General features: G+C 45.3%; 1 protein-coding gene across 2 annotated transcripts in view; it reads left to right on the top strand.

The window, feature by feature from the left end:
• CCM2 (CCM2 scaffold protein) overlaps positions 1-16,837 on the top strand; it is a 349,754-nt gene that overhangs the window by 283,512 nt on the left and 49,405 nt on the right. For both annotated transcript variants that reach the window (XM_078662564.1, XM_078662563.1), the window contains one exon: positions 11,370-11,506. In XM_078662564.1, the coding sequence (XP_078518690.1) occupies positions 11,370-11,506 (137 nt within the window). The remainder of the gene's footprint in view (positions 1-11,369; positions 11,507-16,837) is intronic.

The following is a 16,837-nucleotide window of genomic DNA, read 5'->3' as shown; positions in this document are numbered from 1 at the left end:
TGGAAAGGAAGCCACCAAACAGAAAACCAAAGAAAAGACAGCACTCGGGAAGAGAGCTGTAACTACTGCAAGAGGAAGCCCAAGAACTGCTCCTCAAAGCGGCCATCGAACGAGTGCCTTTCAAAGAACGGAACAAGGGAGTGTACTCAAACTACTTCCCAGTGCCAAATGTGGACGAAAGTCTAAGACCCATCCTGGACCTACGGTTCCTGAACAAATACGTCAAAACTCAAAAATTCAAAATGACGTCCCTACAAGAGGTCATCCCACAGATAAAAACCGGAGACTTCTTGTCTACCATAGACCTCAAAGATGCGTACCTGCACATCCCCATGAACAGGCAGCACAAGCACATGCTAAGGTTCACAGTAAACAAGGATCACTACCAGTTCACGACCCTGGCTTTCGGCCTAAAGTCCGCACCAAGGGTGTTCCCCAAATGCCTCGCGGCAGTGGCCGCACACCTAAGATGAAAGGGGATACAAGTGTACCCCTACCTCGACGACTGGCTGGTAAAGGCAAGCTGTTACAGGACATGAAAGAGCATGCAGAACAGGTGACAAGAACGCTAGCAAACCTGGGGTTCTCCATACACTGGGGAAAATGCTCGATGGGACCAGAGCAGGTGAAGATCTTCCTGGGAGCCCAGATCGACACCGTCCAATGCAGAGTCCTACCGAGCGAGAAGAGAACGCTCAGTCTGTTGAGGGAGAAACGTCACTATCAGAAGGGGCGAGCTCTGACAGTGAGGACTGTGAGCAAGATCTTGGGGATGATGGCATCATGCATACACCTGGTCCCCAATGTACGCCTGCAAATGAGACCACTCCACGAGTGGCTGCAACAACAATCGTCACAAGCTACAGGAAGTTGGGAGGATCTAGTGGTTGTAACGCACAGGGTGCAGGAAGAGATAAGGTGGTGGACCAAGGAGAGAATAACAGAAGGGAAACCTCTAACACCACCGGACCCAACAGTGACCATCACCACAGACGCATCCCAGAAGGGGTGGGGCGCACACATGAACAGGCTCAGAGTGAGGGGTCTGTGGAGCCCTACAGATGCAGTCAGGCACATCAACTACCTGGAACTGAAAACGGTGTTGCTAGCCCTCAAGGCCTTTCAGAAACACCTATACAACCAGAAGGTGCTAATACAAACAGACAACACCACAACGATGTTTTATATAAACAAACAGGGGGGAACTCAATCGTTCCCTCTGTCAAACTTGGCACAGGAGATATGGAAATGGGCTATACCACTAAAAATAGACTTGCTAGCCATACACCTGCCAGGGAAGGACAATGTAGAAGCGGATTGGCTCAGCAGGCAGGCTTCAGCGTCCCACGAGTGGGAACTCAACAGTCAGGAAACAGAGAGTCTATTCAGGAAATGGGGCACCCCAACAATAGACCTATTTGCAACACACCGGAATGCAAAATGCCAATACTTTGCATCCAGGCAACCAGAGGCACTGTCCCAGGGGAATGCCCTATGGATAAGCTGGTCAAAAACATTTGCCTACGCTTTTCCCCCGATACCTCTGATCCCCAGGGTTCTCAACAAATGCATGAAGAGCAACATGACGCTCATCCTTGTGGCACCACAATGGGCCAGACAGACCTGGTTCTCTCAGATAATGGAGATGGCGCAGGGCCCCCCCCACAAGTTCTCAAAAAGAAGAGACCTACTCTCCATGGAAAACGGAGAAATCCTACACCCAGAGCCAGAGAGCCTCAACCTCTCAGCCTGGCTCCTGAGGACTTAGAATTCGCACACCTGAAACTACCAGAGAGCACCCTGCGGGTGCTGCGAGAGGCAAGAAGGCCCAGCACACGCAAGTGCTATGGAGAACAATGGAAAAGATTCACTCAATGGTGTTGCAAGAAACAGCTCCAAAGGAAACTGACCAAGGAATCCACGGTGCTAAGGTATCTCACGCACCTAATTAAGGCTAAACTAAGCTCATCCTCGCTGAGGGTGCACCTGGCAGCGATTGTGGCATACACAAGAGGAGAAACAGGGAGAAGCTTCTTCACATCCCAAGTCGTAAAAAGATTCCTGGAAGGAGCTAAAAGAATAGCGCCGCCAAAAAGAATGCCGCCACCGGCCTGGAACTTAAATGTGGTACTGACGGAGCTCATGAAAGCACCTTTCGAACCCATCCATAAAGCATCACTGCAAATGTTGACAATGAAGACGGCTCTTCTGGTAGCAATCACCTCGCTACGAAGGGTGAGCGAGCTGCAGGCACTCACACTGCAGGAACCCTACATCTAGATACACAGTGACAGGGTCGTGATGAGAACTGACCCTCACTTCATGCCAAAGGTGGTGTCAAGGTTCCACATGAATCAGAGTATTCAGATCCCTAGCTTCTTCCAAAACCCCACCACAAGCGCTGAGAGGTCGCTCCACACCCTAGACGCAAGAAGGGCTGTGATGCACTACATTGAAAGACCGAAGGAGCACAGGAAGACAAAACAGTTCTTCGTGTCCTTCGCAAACAGTTACATGGGCAAACCAGTAACTAAAAACACCATAGCTCGATGGATCGCACAGACCATTCAATTCTGCCACAAACAAGCTGGCCAGGAGCTAACAGGAGGGGCACAGGCCCACTCCACCAGGAAGAAAGGAGCAACAATTGCCTTTCTGGCCAACACACCAATTCAGGACATATGCCTGGCGGCAACATGGGCTTCAGTACACACTTTCACTAAGCACTATTGCGTGGATGTACAGATGAACAAAGAAGCACAAGTAGGGCAAAAAGTGCTTCAACATATTTTCAACACCCAACGGTCATCTACCACCCAACCGCCACAAAAGTAACGAAAACCGCTACAAAATCTATGCACAGCATAGTGAATCCAGAAAGATTCACGCTGCAACACGAATAGTTTCTTACCTGTCAGTGTAGTTTTACAGCTTGAAGATCTTTCTGGATTCCCTAGCGAACCCACCCGCCTCCGCCAGAAAGATGAGGCTGGAAAAGAGGGTGGAAACAGATGGAAAAGAAAGCAAGTTGGAACAATTACATGATACGTGGAAAGACTAACTTTGAAAAACGATTAACAAACATAGCCATGGATTCACTACAAAGACAAAAAAGGAAAAAGAGACAGAAAAAAGAATCCGAAGATGGCGCCCAAGGGTGGTATCTTCCGCCGGAAGCACGCCGACGTCACCAAAGGTACACCAAATGGTGGGACGTCGACGCCCACCTGGGCTACGACAAAAAAGAAAAAAAAGAGAGAAAAAAGACTACGATTCCGGACCCAACCACCAGATTGCGGAATAATGCACAGCATAGTGAATCCAGAAAGATCTTCAAGCTGCAAAACTACACCGACAGGTAAGAAACTATTAGTTATTTGGTATGCATGGCTTCATTTCTCAGTTCACATAAGCATATGACTGCCACCTGACGCGTTTCGTATTACACTTCCTCAAAGGCACAGCAGTCAAAGGAAGCAAACCGGGCCACATCCGCCTTTTTATCTTCTTCACCCATCAAGTTCAACTGCTGTTCACATGGAACCCCTCTCCACTTCGGCCTTCAAAGTTCTCGTTTGAATATTTGCTACTACCACCAAGATCTGTCAGCACGTGATGGGTGAAGAAGGTAAAAAGGCGGATGTGGCCCGGTTTGCTTCCTTTGACTGCTGTGCCTTTGAGGAAATGTAATACGAAACGCGTCAGGTGGCAGTCATATGCTTATGTGAACTGAGAAATGAAGCCATGCATACCAAATAAATGCTTTTACTGGGGAAAAGTACGTCATGTTTGAGTGCTGCTCTATTTTGGTCACCCCAACGAGCTTTGATGTTAAAAGCGGCAGACCAGCCGCTGAGCGAGCACCACCCCATGCGAAGGGGACCTATACTTGGAAGCACGGCGCATGGATTTAGCGCGGCTTCATTCCTTGGGGCTCATTGGTAGCTGAGAATTCAGCAAATATTAAGGAAGCAACCATTGATGGATTAGTTACGAACTACACCTCCCATAGACCATTACGCATTGGCTTATTCAAAGCAGCTGCATGTCAGCATGTGATGGGTGAAGAAGATAAAAAGGCGGATGTGGCCCGGTTTGCTTCCTTTGACTGCTGTGCCTTTGAGGAAGTGTAATACGAAACGCGGCAGGTGGCAGTCATATGCTTATGTGAACTGAGAAATGAAGCCATGCATACCAAATAAATGCTTTTACTGGGGAAAAGTACGTCGTGTTTGAGTGCTGCTCTATTTTGATCACCCCAACGAGCTTTGATATATATATATATATATATATATATATATATATATATATATATATATATATATATATATATATATATATATATATATATATATATATATATATATATCTATATATATATATATATATATCAAATGCTCCAAACACCAGCCGGTTGCACTCGTGAGCGGGTGCACGCCCGAACGGGGGTGTACCCGTTGTATTATAACAGCTACAAACAATCCACGAATCCTTAATTCGTAAAGAAAGCAGCACACACAGGGGGTGGTTCCGCATAGATTTAATGAGGGAACCTACAGCATACTATATATATATATTTATTTATATATTTATATTTAAACCCTTTCAGCGTATTCTGTCAGCACTGAATAAGGAGAGCACACTGGTATCCTTACAAAGTGCTTTATTGCATACCCCCCTCAACCCCCCAACAGAAGCGTTTCGCCTTGCAGCTTCGTAAAAAAAAATAATATATATATATTGTACATATAAGTAAAAACAAAAGCTTGTGGGTAACGCCCGACCTAAAACGTTCATGGTAGTGACAAATTGAACGATGCATTTTCTCCTTATCCAGGATAGGTGCCCAGTGCACTGTCTTATCCAGATTTAAAGACAACTTTTGATCGAGAATATGGTCTCAAAGCAGAAACTTGTATAGCCATATACGTTTTTTTTGCTTTTTTATATAGCACAAATTCTACCGCCAAAAAAAGAACTGTAACAGGGATACGTGGCCGATGGCCAATTGGTCAAGGGAGCTGTGGGTCGAAAAAGTTTGGGAACCACTGCTGTAAACTTTGTTTTTTTAGTGAATATATATATATTACCATGCACGGCTTTACAGCGAAAAACTACAGTAATGTAAATATTTTACAGGTAAGTATAAACCCTTTTTTATATATTTGTTTATATATAATATAAAGGGTTTGCACCAGCCTTCTTCCAACAGGTAGCTTGTGAGCTTCTGGTAGCTCTCGAATTACCTGTAAATAGTCCTCCTGTGTGCATCTCAGCAAATTAGTAGATTTGACTTGGGTAAATTAATCCATGTATAATAAAGTTGAGTGTGTGTATTCAAAGCGAAAATGTGTGCATTTTCAGAACTCATAGGCTGACCTTGGGAAGAAAATGGTTCAATATCCAAAATATATTCAAAGCTGATATTTGACTGATAAGTCATGTGACATTGGACAGATTTATTAATACCATATCCTAGCCTTGGTGCCAGGGGCATTGTGTTATGTATTACCCATATAGCGAAGTTGAAATTGACAAAAGATTTTTACAATACTGCTGGAAACTCTGCCCGATGCGCTGAGCTAATCACTGCTAGTAATTGTGACTATGGTGACCACTAATGTAATCTTATCTGTGTGGTAGCTATAACAATACTAATATGAATAGCTCAGGATAATTTCCCCTGAACTTAAGCAGCTCTTAATGCAGAAAAGGTTGGAGACCCCTTGTTTATACTGAACTATAAAAAACTCACATTTTTGTTGTAATTGCATGCTTGAGAAAAGCATAATTGTGATAAAGACTTGTGTAAGAATGGCACACATGGTTCCAGCCACTCACACACCCACTCACTCACCCATGCACCCACTTACACACCCATTCAAGCACCCATACAGCCACTCATGTACGCTCTCACTCACAATTTACAGCCACTGACACACCCGAACACTCACCGATAGTCACTCATTCACCCTCTCATTCACCATTACAGCCACATACTCACCCACTCAGTCCCTATACAGATATTCACACGACCACTCACTCATACACCCACTGACGCACCCACTTGCTCACCCTTACAAAAACTCACACACCCACTCAAGTTAAGACAAGCTAAACTTTGTTCGGCCAGCAGCCATAAAAGAACACGATACCAGACCAAAGATTTTTTAAATTAAAGTATATAAAACGGATATCACTGATACAAATAAAATCAAAAATAGTCAATTAATTTCATAACATTTCATGAGAGCAAAAAGCATTGCTGGTAACAAATACTGACAGAACAACCACTTTTAAGGTTCATAACCCCTCCTGATGTGAAATCCAGATTTTATTAAATTGAGTACGGCAAAGCAGACTTCAAGTGAGCCTAGTGTCTGCATAAACAATGGCCCTTTCTTGTACTGTGTCACATTTGCCTTGTGTTGGAGAGGCGCCAGGAAGTGGTGTCTTGGCTCCTGGTACAAATGGCAAACCATAAAATAATTGGCTAACGCTTTGAATTGAGCTATTGTTACTCCTGCAGAAGAGTAGGATTTGAGTCCAAGCGCGTGTTGCGAGAGAGGCAAATTTAAAGTGCTAAGTGCTTAGTCTATGTGTAGGGGATATGAGCCATTCCAAGTAAGTCTCTAAGCCAGGGGTTGTTGATACTTAAGCATAATTTACAATGCTTTGCATCTTTTGGGCCGTATCTAAACAGTTATTTATGCAATGCTCCAGATACTCTTTTTTAAACATGTAGCTTAAAAGTTGGGCCAATTAAATGGGGGATTTGAAAAAATCAGACAGACCCAAACACTCAAAAGAAAGGTTCACGTACTTAACGTACTTAAGCCATGGTATTTGTTCTACCCCATCTAGTAGCAGGCAGTCCGAAATACAAGATCTTGTTAATCCGGCCTGTTGTGATGACCACATTTTCGTCCACAGTAATAAGGGTGCTAGCCCTATCACATCTTTCAAGAATGACATGCCAAGCTCTTCATGGCAAATTAAAGAGTAAGTGCTTCCATGGACAGATAAAAGTCTATGCATAAATCAGTTCTCTGCACTTTGTAAAGTTTCCACATTATGCCCCCAAAGTCCGGCACCATAAACGCATGCTGACTTACACTTACTCTTGTAAATATTCAGCTTTGCTTCAATTGGTTTGTTTTGAAGCTTACTAGTGAATCTAAAGATGGCTTCAATATTTCTCCTTAAAATAGGGGCCTCTCAGTCTTTTAAGCGGAGTCCAGCTAAGAGACTGGGTTAAACAAAATCCCCAGATAATTATAATTTTTAACCTATAATAAGGCAGACTCACCCATCTTAAAAGACTTTGACTTGGTACCGAGGTTACCACACGTCATACAGTAGGACTTTGAAAAATTTACTTTAACATCCATGTCCTCCATATACATTAAACATAAATCTAAAAGACACTGGAGCATATTTGCATTTCGGGCTATTAAAACTGTGTCATCCGATTATAATAAAATGGGGATAGGGGTATGGCCCATACAGGGGACATCTTTACTGTCCTAGTCAAAATCTCACTAATTCCATTTATATACAACCGGAAAAGGAATGGAGCAAAAATGCACGCTTGCCTGACACCCCTGATTGATCTAATACTCGGAGAACATTCCCCTGAGGGGTCCAAGTGAATCTTAAGTGTGAGGTCCTGATGGAGGTATATTATAAGAGACAGTAAATCCTGTTCAACTCCCAATTTACACATACTTCCTCCAAATTAGGTACACATTCAGGCATTGCTCAGTTGTCCAAATGCCCTGTCTGAACTCGAATTGCACATCTGACAAAAATGTTCGTGTTGGCCCAATTTTCGAGGCGGAAAGGTGCAATATGGCCTAAGATCTTGGCGCTTGAATCTATCAGGGAAATTGTCTGATAACAAAACATCTGACACCGATCCCCTTTTTTAAATATCGGGACCACTATAGCAGACTTCCATGATGGGGGATTGGCCCATCCGCCAGAGAACTAAACAGATTTGTAAGTAGAGGGGGCCACAGAGGAAGATTTGATTTTAAAAGGTTGGCTGGGAACCCATCTGGTCCTAGTGCTTTGCCTGTAATACACTTATTTAGGGCAGTAACCTCCTGGACTTCAAAATAATTTTGGGATTGTGTGCTTGAACAGTGGGAAGATTCCGATCATAGACAAAGGTAGTATCTGCAGGGGAAAAGATTTTTGTTTAGTGCGTGACCCTGGCCTCCATTGAAATGACTGCATCAATACTAAATTTATCATGCTAGAAGGGTCTGTTGACCGCCTCCCAGAACTTAGCACTGTTTCTCATTTTACCAGCCTCTTGGAGGTCCTCCCAAGCTTTACTTCTAATGTCAAACTTCCTAGATTCTAAGGTTTGTTTATACAAACCCCCAGCTAATAAACTTCAGAGGCTTCCCTGGGACAGTTTTTCAGTGTGGCCTTCAGAGTTCTGTGTGCAGTGGAGCATGCAGATTTAAACCAGTGAGGTGATGATCTAGCCCGGGAAGGAATAGGCGATATAAGTTTATCAGAAATGGTGTTACAAACATTAGAACACTGACTGGATCAAAACCTCACCCGCCTCTGCAGGTAAGCAGGTCATAATAGAATCCCTTGCCTTATCTACAATAAGATTGTTGAAGGCTACTGGATTAATCTTCTCCCATTTTAATTTAAGGCCTTTAACCTAGACAACTTTAAATTATTGGGGCAACTTATTTTAGTAGGATTAGCTTCGGAGGCCAGCTTGATGGACAGTGGGTTGTGATCACTCGCACAGCTACTGGCTATTGTAAAATCAGAGAGATAAAAACCCAATTCACTTGACCCAAGAAAAAATCCATAGCGCTCCCTGATATATTTCTTGTGTACGTGGGTACACTTGCATTCTCTGAACCATACACGTCGCTCAGATAAACAAAGTAATTTTTAAGGACCAGGTCATTTAATGCATCACCATACGCGGAGTGGGAGAAATGCGTTATGTGCATGGCCATCACTAAAACCACGAACCCTGGAATCTGAAAACTGGCAAAGTGTAATAGAATCACCAGCCCAAATAAGATAAACAGTACGTTTAGTGTTTTGAAAAAAATTGGTTAAAAAAACATTAAACTTCTCGATAATTTCCACAGATGACTGTTTAAAAACATAATAAAAATGTATTAGCAGAATATCATAGTCAGTGAGTAGTAAGAAAGAGATACTAAGAAATGTGGTGAGGCCTAACGTTTTGTGATACTAATGTCTTTGATCTTAACTGATAAGAAACGGGCCAAACCACTGCGTGTTTTGCCTGCCCACTCACTCATGTATGCAGGCTCTCACATACCCACTCGCTCTTCTATACCCCACTGACAAACCCACCCACTCACTCACCCATACAGGCACTCCGCCAGCCACTTATCTTAGTATATATGTTTAACACTGAGTAACTTTTAGAAAACACTCACTATTACTGAATGATGTCATCAGTGATGTAATGTGAGATGTCACTGACCATGTCATGAGTGATGTAATATGTGAGTGCGTTGCAGGGTGTAAGTTATACTAGGCTCCGGTAACTATAACTGCCGAATGTCTCTGGTTTTGTACCAGTGGAATGTTAGCCTAACTATAACGTCCCTGTAAACTTTGTCTTTTTCATATAGTAAATCTTTGGCACAGTTTGATGAATGTTTATGAAATTTCCTACCAAAAAGTGCCTCAGTGATTCTTGTTGTGCATGGGAAGTTTTGGGGTGATCCGTCAAGCGAGGACTGAGAAAAATGGGGGGTGGGGGTCAAGAAAAGTATGTTTCCAATGTTAATTCCCAAAGAGTCTTTATACACGCATGCAGGCCGAACCGCTAGACTCCATAAGTGAGTGAGTGAGGGAGGGAGGGAAAGGGAGACAGACTGAGGGGGGGGAAGGAAGACAGAGGGAGGGAGAGGAAGGGAGGGAAAGGGAGGCAGAGTGAGGGAGGGAAAGGGAGACAGAGAGAGAGTGAGGGAGGGAAAGGGAGGGAGAGGGGGAGGGAGACGGAGAGGGAGGGAGGTAAAGGGAGACAGACAGAGAGAGGGAGGGAGGGAAAGGGAGGGAGGGAGAGGGAGGGAGAGGGAGGGAGGGAAAGGGGAGGGAGGGAAAGAGGGAGAGGGAGGGAGGGAAAGGGAGGCAGTGAGGGAGGGAAAGGGAGACAGAGGGAGAGTGAGGGAGAGAAAGGGAGGGAGGCAGAATGAGGGAGAGACAGGGAGACAGGGAGAGTGAGGAGGGAAAGGTAGACAGACAGCGTGAGGGAGAGGGAGGGAAAGAGAGACGGCTGTAGAGTGAGGGAGGGAAAGGGGGGGAGAGAGGAGGGAGGGAGGTAAAGGGAGACAGAGGGAGAGGGAAACAGAGGGAGAGGGAGGGAGGGAAGGAGAGGGAGTGAAGGGGAGGCAAAGTGAGGGAGGGAAAGGGAGACCGAGTGTGAGAGCAAAAAGGAGACGGAGACTGAGTGAGGGAGAGTGAGGAAGGGAAAGGGAGACCGTGAGGGGAGGAAAGGGAGACAGAGGGAGAGTGAGGGAGGGAAAGGGAGACAGAGGGAGAGTGAGGGAGGGAAAGGGAGACAGAGGGAGGGAAAGGGAGACAGAGGGAGGGGGAGGGATGGAAAGGGAGGGAAAGAGGGAGAGGGAGGGAGAGTGAGGGAAGGAAAGGGAGACAGAGGGAGGGAGGGGGTGGGGAAGGGAGAGGGAGGGAGGGAAGGAAAGGGAGACTGAGGGAGGGAGGGAAAGGAAGGGAAAGGGAGACAGGGAGAGTGGTGGAGGGAAAAGGAGGGAGAGGAGGAGGGAGACAGGGCGAGAGAGGGAGGTAAAGGGAGACAGAGGGAGGGAGGTCGAGGGAGAGGGAGGGAAGGGGAGGCAGAGTGAGGGAGGGAAAGGGAGACAGAGGGAGAGAGGGAAAGGGAGACAGAGGGAGGGAGGGAAAGGGAGGGAGAGGGGGAGGGAGACAGGTAGAGGGAGACAGAGGGAGAGTGAGGGAGGGAAAGGGAGACAGGGAGAGGGAGGGGGAGGGAGACAGGGGGAGGGAGGGAGAGGGAGGAAAAGAAAGGGACGGAGAGGGAGAGTGAGGGAGGGAAAGGGAGACAGAGTGAGGGAGACAGAGTGAGAGAGAGATGTGTGTATGCCGGGTCTGGTGGCTCAGTGGATGAAGGCGTCCGCTACAGGGACCAGTGATCAACCTCATGGTCAGTTTTTTTTGTTGCTCTAGCCCCGCCCCTCCCCCACTGACCCCGCCCCCACTGGTGCGGCCCTCGGACTTAAACCACACTGTACATTTAGCCCCCGATAGAAAGTGTGTGAGTAACCATGCTCTAGACTCTTGCTTCAGTTATGCTCCTTTGTATCTTTTTTCAGCCCAGGATCCTGGAATCTCTCCAAATCAGTCTCTTTCTGCTGAAAGCGCCAAAGCCTTGACATCTGGTTCCCTGTTGGAGTGTGGGAGCGCACCTGTGGAAGCTTGTTGTCTTGTGATCCTGGCGACTGAGAACAAAGTAAGATTGCTTATTATTTTGCAATTCATTTCCTTCCAAGAATGCCCTTTAACTTGCTCTTACATAGACTTTTAAAAGCATTTATTATTTTCCTATATGCTAGCGAGGTCCAGATTAGATTATCTAAACTTTAAACTTTGTCCTTTAATGAATTTTCCAACAGAACATTGTATTTGAATGCCTTTTTAATAAGTCTGACCCTGTCCTCCTGCTGGCCTATTGCCATTTCTGCCACAAACCCTCCCTTCCCCGTGGCCCAGTGATAACCCTGTCCTCCCTCCTGCTCCATCGAGTTTCACCAGGTAGTGTAAATGGAAGTAATCGAAGTGGCATTTGATTCAGAACAAAAACTTTTTCATCGAAATGTTGTCAGGAATTTGAGGCTAAGCTTCACTACCATGGCTATAATTCAAAACTGTCCTCAAAATCAACTACCGGATTTGCCTATTTCAACTGTTCTTTGTTGCAATTGTTTCCTCTTTCCTCTTTCATTAAAGGTATTTTAAACTTATTTTCATGCACGTAAAACACCTCGGCATCACCAGTGGAATACTATGTTAATTGGGGAGACAGTTTTAGGTTTATCATTTTCCAGAATGAAAATTTGGTTGTGTGTTTGGGGCTGTACGGCTACTGCCTGTACCTTGAACTGCAAGAAAACCTAAGCACGCAGCTTTAAACAAGCACTGTTTCGTTCAAGTAGCAAGAAGGCTTGAACTAGGAATGTTATTGTTTTGGGTGGGGAGCTGTTGCCGGCTGGGAAGTGTAGGTTCACTGAAGTGTTCCTGCTCTGTCTGACCAACGAACATAGGAATGATTGGCTCAATTTAGTATTTCACAATATTCAGTTCTTCATACTGCAAAAAATACAACTAATGCTGCTTGTTTTGGCTTTACATTTCAAACTTTGTTTTTTAAATTAAACTTGCATATTATGTTGATTATGGTCTAGAGTGACACCAGATCTTCATCTTTTTTTTTCTCGGATTTTCCAGCTCATTTGTGTCTCTTCTTGTTTTGCACACATCTCTGATGTCTAGGTTCACTTTTTTCCAGAAACCGCCTACGAATGACAGCATATTTTGAGTTGTTTATCCAAACATTGCAGATGTTGAGTATATATGTCTTTTTTTAAGTGTTTGTGATACTTGGTGAACGAGAATAATTTTCCTATAGTTGCTTGCTCTGTGATTGCGGCAGGCTAGTTCTCAATGTGTGTGTTTAGCTGCAATTGCAGCTCCGTTCCAGGGTTGCAAACCAGTGTATTAAAATATGTACATGTATTGGGTTATTTGCGTGCAGACTGCATCTCCTTCCTGCTTTTCTCTAGCTGTCTGTCCTAAGTGGTATGAAGCTCTAACCTCTGGAAACTAGCAGTTCGTAATCAATTGACTTCATGCAGGAATGTGCAGTGGGCAGTGGCTCGCTATGGTGCAAAACAATAGTTTCCAAACCTTTGATTCCTGAGGACCTCCATTGAGTCACTACTGGAAGCCGGGGACCACTAAGCAATTTTTACTATTTAAATTTCAACCTGTAATTCACAAAAAAAATACACAAACAAGTGCACACCAAACAAATACTCTTATCACTATTGTTGTATTAAAAAATCCGCAAAAATCTAAATATTTTAATTGGAAGGTTGTTGCTGCATCTTGGCGACTAACTTTTCAGTGTTTGGTTTTATTTCGCAGTACGAGGCTCCTGCCAGGGTCTGAGGGAAAACCCAAAGCAGCCCTGGCAAATGTTGTCAGAACAGTGCCTGTCAAAAAAAAAAACAATACCATTGCACAATCATCACAAGTTAATTTCTTCACTCTCGCATCCACTAACTGCATGCTATCTAAAAAAAAAATATCCTCCATATCCCTAAAATCCGGCATAACAAACTGACCTTTAATTAAATCTTCTGGTTGTCGCTTCCTTAGGTCTCGACTATTTTATTCCGTTAGGAATAAATAGGCGAGATTCTAGTAAGCGGTTTGAAAGGCTACTAAACTACTGCGGATTGCGTACAGTTCTTGTGAGGCAGGCGCGTGCACATCAAACACCATTTGTCTGAGCCTCGGCATCAGACTTCAAAGGAATGCGCTCCCCTGCTCCCAGCCACAGCAATGCCGAGAGCTTGTTTCCTATAGGCGTTAAATGCTTTCTAAGCCGCTCCCCTGCCCCCCATCAGACTTCAAAGGAATGCGCTCCTGCTCCCCCGCCCCCTGCCACAGCAATGCCGAGAGCTTGTTTCCTATAGGCGTTGAATGCTTTCTTCCGTGGTTTTGTTTTGCATTTCGGATGGATGGCGTGTCTTTCCATTTTGGTGGGTGTGGGAGAGTCGATGCCAGGTCCCCTACCGCAGTTCCAAGATCGGCGCTCTAGATGTTGCCACATCGCCTCGCCGGAACAGTCGCCATCGTTTTGCTTTGGCCTTCTTTTGTTTCTTTGGCACACCCCATGTGTGCACACATACTGGCGGTCTACTTGAGTATGGTTGCAGGTGGAAGATATTTCAACGGTTTACAGAAGGACGCATTCATCTTGTGTAAGCACACAAAGATCACATTTGAGACACTGGATAATGAGCCAGCCTGCACAAGTGCGGTCCGCTTTGGCCACACTTGTTTATTTATTTAGTTGCACAAGCGGCGTCACCTTCACTCTCTTGTCTCTTCTTGTCTCTTTCCTGCTCTCTCTCTCTCTCTCTCGTGTTTCTGTTTACTATAGTCTTGCCCCCCCTCACTTTCTCGCTTCTTTCTGTCTGTCTTGCAGTCTTGCTGTTCTCTCTCTCTCGCTGTTCTCTCTTTCTCTTGCTCTCCTCTCTTTCATTCTCGCTCTTTTCTCTTTCATTCTCGCTCTTCTCTCTTTCATTCTTGCTCTTCTTTCATTCTCGATTTTCTCTATTTCATTCTTTTCTCTTTCATTCTCGATTTTCTTTTATTCTCGATTTTCTTTCTTTCATTCTTGCTCTTCTCTCTCTCTCTCTCGCTCTTTTCTCTATCTCTCTTTCAGCCTCGCTCTTCTGGCACTCACTTGATCTCTTAAACACACAGATAAGTGCCGTCTCCGGCCCATTCCTTTAACCTGCGAGTGAGGGGGGGGCTGTTACCACCAGTGCCTTCACCGAGTGGCCCTACCTCCTTAGTAGCTTATATCGTCCAGGGCCGATGTGATGCCTGGTTCATGCTGGCTTGTATTTTACAAAAGCTGAAACTCGGCACAGTGACATAATGAGTAAAACATTGAAGTGCATTTGTTTCCAAGTTTAGCCCCTTTTACACTGAGGCAGATCGGCCGAGGGCTGCTCATTCAATCGCAATTTCTCATGTGTTCCAGAGCGAGCCCAGCACACAGACAGCTGTTATGTTTCCTGCAAACAACACTTTTTAAGCTATGGGCGCCTTCCGTTACCGTGTGGACACCTCCGGGTATAGTGGGCTTTATACATTCTTTTCATTCCATTTCATTCACGTCAAATCATTTGGAGATCTGGAAAGGAGGGCTCTGTGTTGCTGTGTTGCTGTGTGGAGTTGCAGCTTTTGTGACTGGAGCAGCAGTTGATGTACATACACGCTAATCAGAAGCGTAGGGTAACTGTTCCAAAATTCAAATGTACAATCTTTTACAGAGTCTCCTCCTTTCATTGGTGGCATAGGTTATAAAACAAAAAACACTAGCTTCACGTAAAGCAATCCGGCGCTAAGCATTTGCCTGTGTGTTTATCACTGCATTGCTTGTTTACAAGGCAAGCACACTATGGGTTAAAGGCTCACGCGATCTTTTATGGCGCGAAGGATGATCGTACTGCAAAATCCGTGATTTGGTTCTCTCTACTCATACCAGCCCTTTCAAGCCTTCTGCCACATCCCTTGTGCTCCAGCTGGCTGTATACATCATACCTGTTCCCTTCCCACGCGGCATCTACACCTTGTCACAGCACCCCTTCCCGTGCGCTCGGTTTTTGTACCTCCATACCTGCTCCCTGGCCGCCTCAGCATCACGTCACTCCGCCCCCTTCCTAGCGCTGTTGCCCTGTGTCTATCACACAAGTGAAGTGACCCCTTTCCTGACCATCTCTGCTACTCGCCACACGTCGCTCGTTTTACTGTACAAGCCGTCTTTTTTTTTTTTTTAAAGGCATTTCTTTCTAATTCTCTTGACCTCACTGAAAAACTTGTCCGAAGTTTCTGATTAACTGTGTGCTCACTACGTAGGGCCTCTAAAAGCAGAGAAAAAGACCTACACAACAGAGTTTTTTGTGTATATAAAATATCAATTTTATACGTGTTTCTCCACGAGGCTCTTACTGATTAAAACTATAGGACTTTAAAAAGGAATACAACATGTTTGGGACTCAATCTTCCTAACTTGAGTGCCATGAGAAAATAACTGGTGCTTTGAGAACACTGGGTTGTAAACATACGTTGGCATGATTGATGAAACGAACAGTGTGAACGATGTGGCTTGTACACACAAAACCATACCCACTCACACAACCACACACACAACCACACACAACCACACACACACACAACCACACACACACACACAACCACACACACACACAACCACACACACACAACCACACACACACACACAACCACACACACACACACAACCACACACGCACACAACCACACACACACACAACCACACACACACAACCACACACACAACCACACACAACCACACACACAACCACACACACAACCACACACACACACACACAACCACACACACACACAACCACACACACACACAACCACACACACACAACCACACACACACACACAACCACACACACACACACAACCACACACACACACACACACACACAACCACACACAACCACAAACACACACACAACCATAACCAAACACACAACCCCACAAAACCACACACACAACCACACACATAACCACACACACAACCACACACATAACCACAACCACACACACACAACCGCACACACAACCGCACACACAACCGCACACACAACCACACACACACACACAACCACACACACACACAACCACACACACACACAACCGCACACACAGCCACACATAACCACACACACAACCGCACACACAGCCACACATACAACCAACCACACAGCCACACATACAACCAACCACACACAACCACACACACAACCACACACGCACAACCACACACACAACCACACAGTCAGTGCACACTTTCACCAGAAACAGACACGTTCAGTGCACGCTTTCACCAGGCACAAACACCACCACCGTCAGTGCACGCTTTCACCAGGCACACACGCACACACCACTAGCCATCAGTGCACGCTTTCACCAGGCAGACACACACCAC

This window comes from Lissotriton helveticus, chromosome 10, assembly GCF_964261635.1.
Source record: "Lissotriton helveticus chromosome 10, aLisHel1.1, whole genome shotgun sequence".
In the NCBI taxonomy this organism is placed as follows: Eukaryota; Metazoa; Chordata; class Amphibia; order Caudata; family Salamandridae; genus Lissotriton; species Lissotriton helveticus.
Note: the sequence above shows the minus strand (reverse complement) of the source record. Positions and strands in the feature narration are given on the sequence as shown.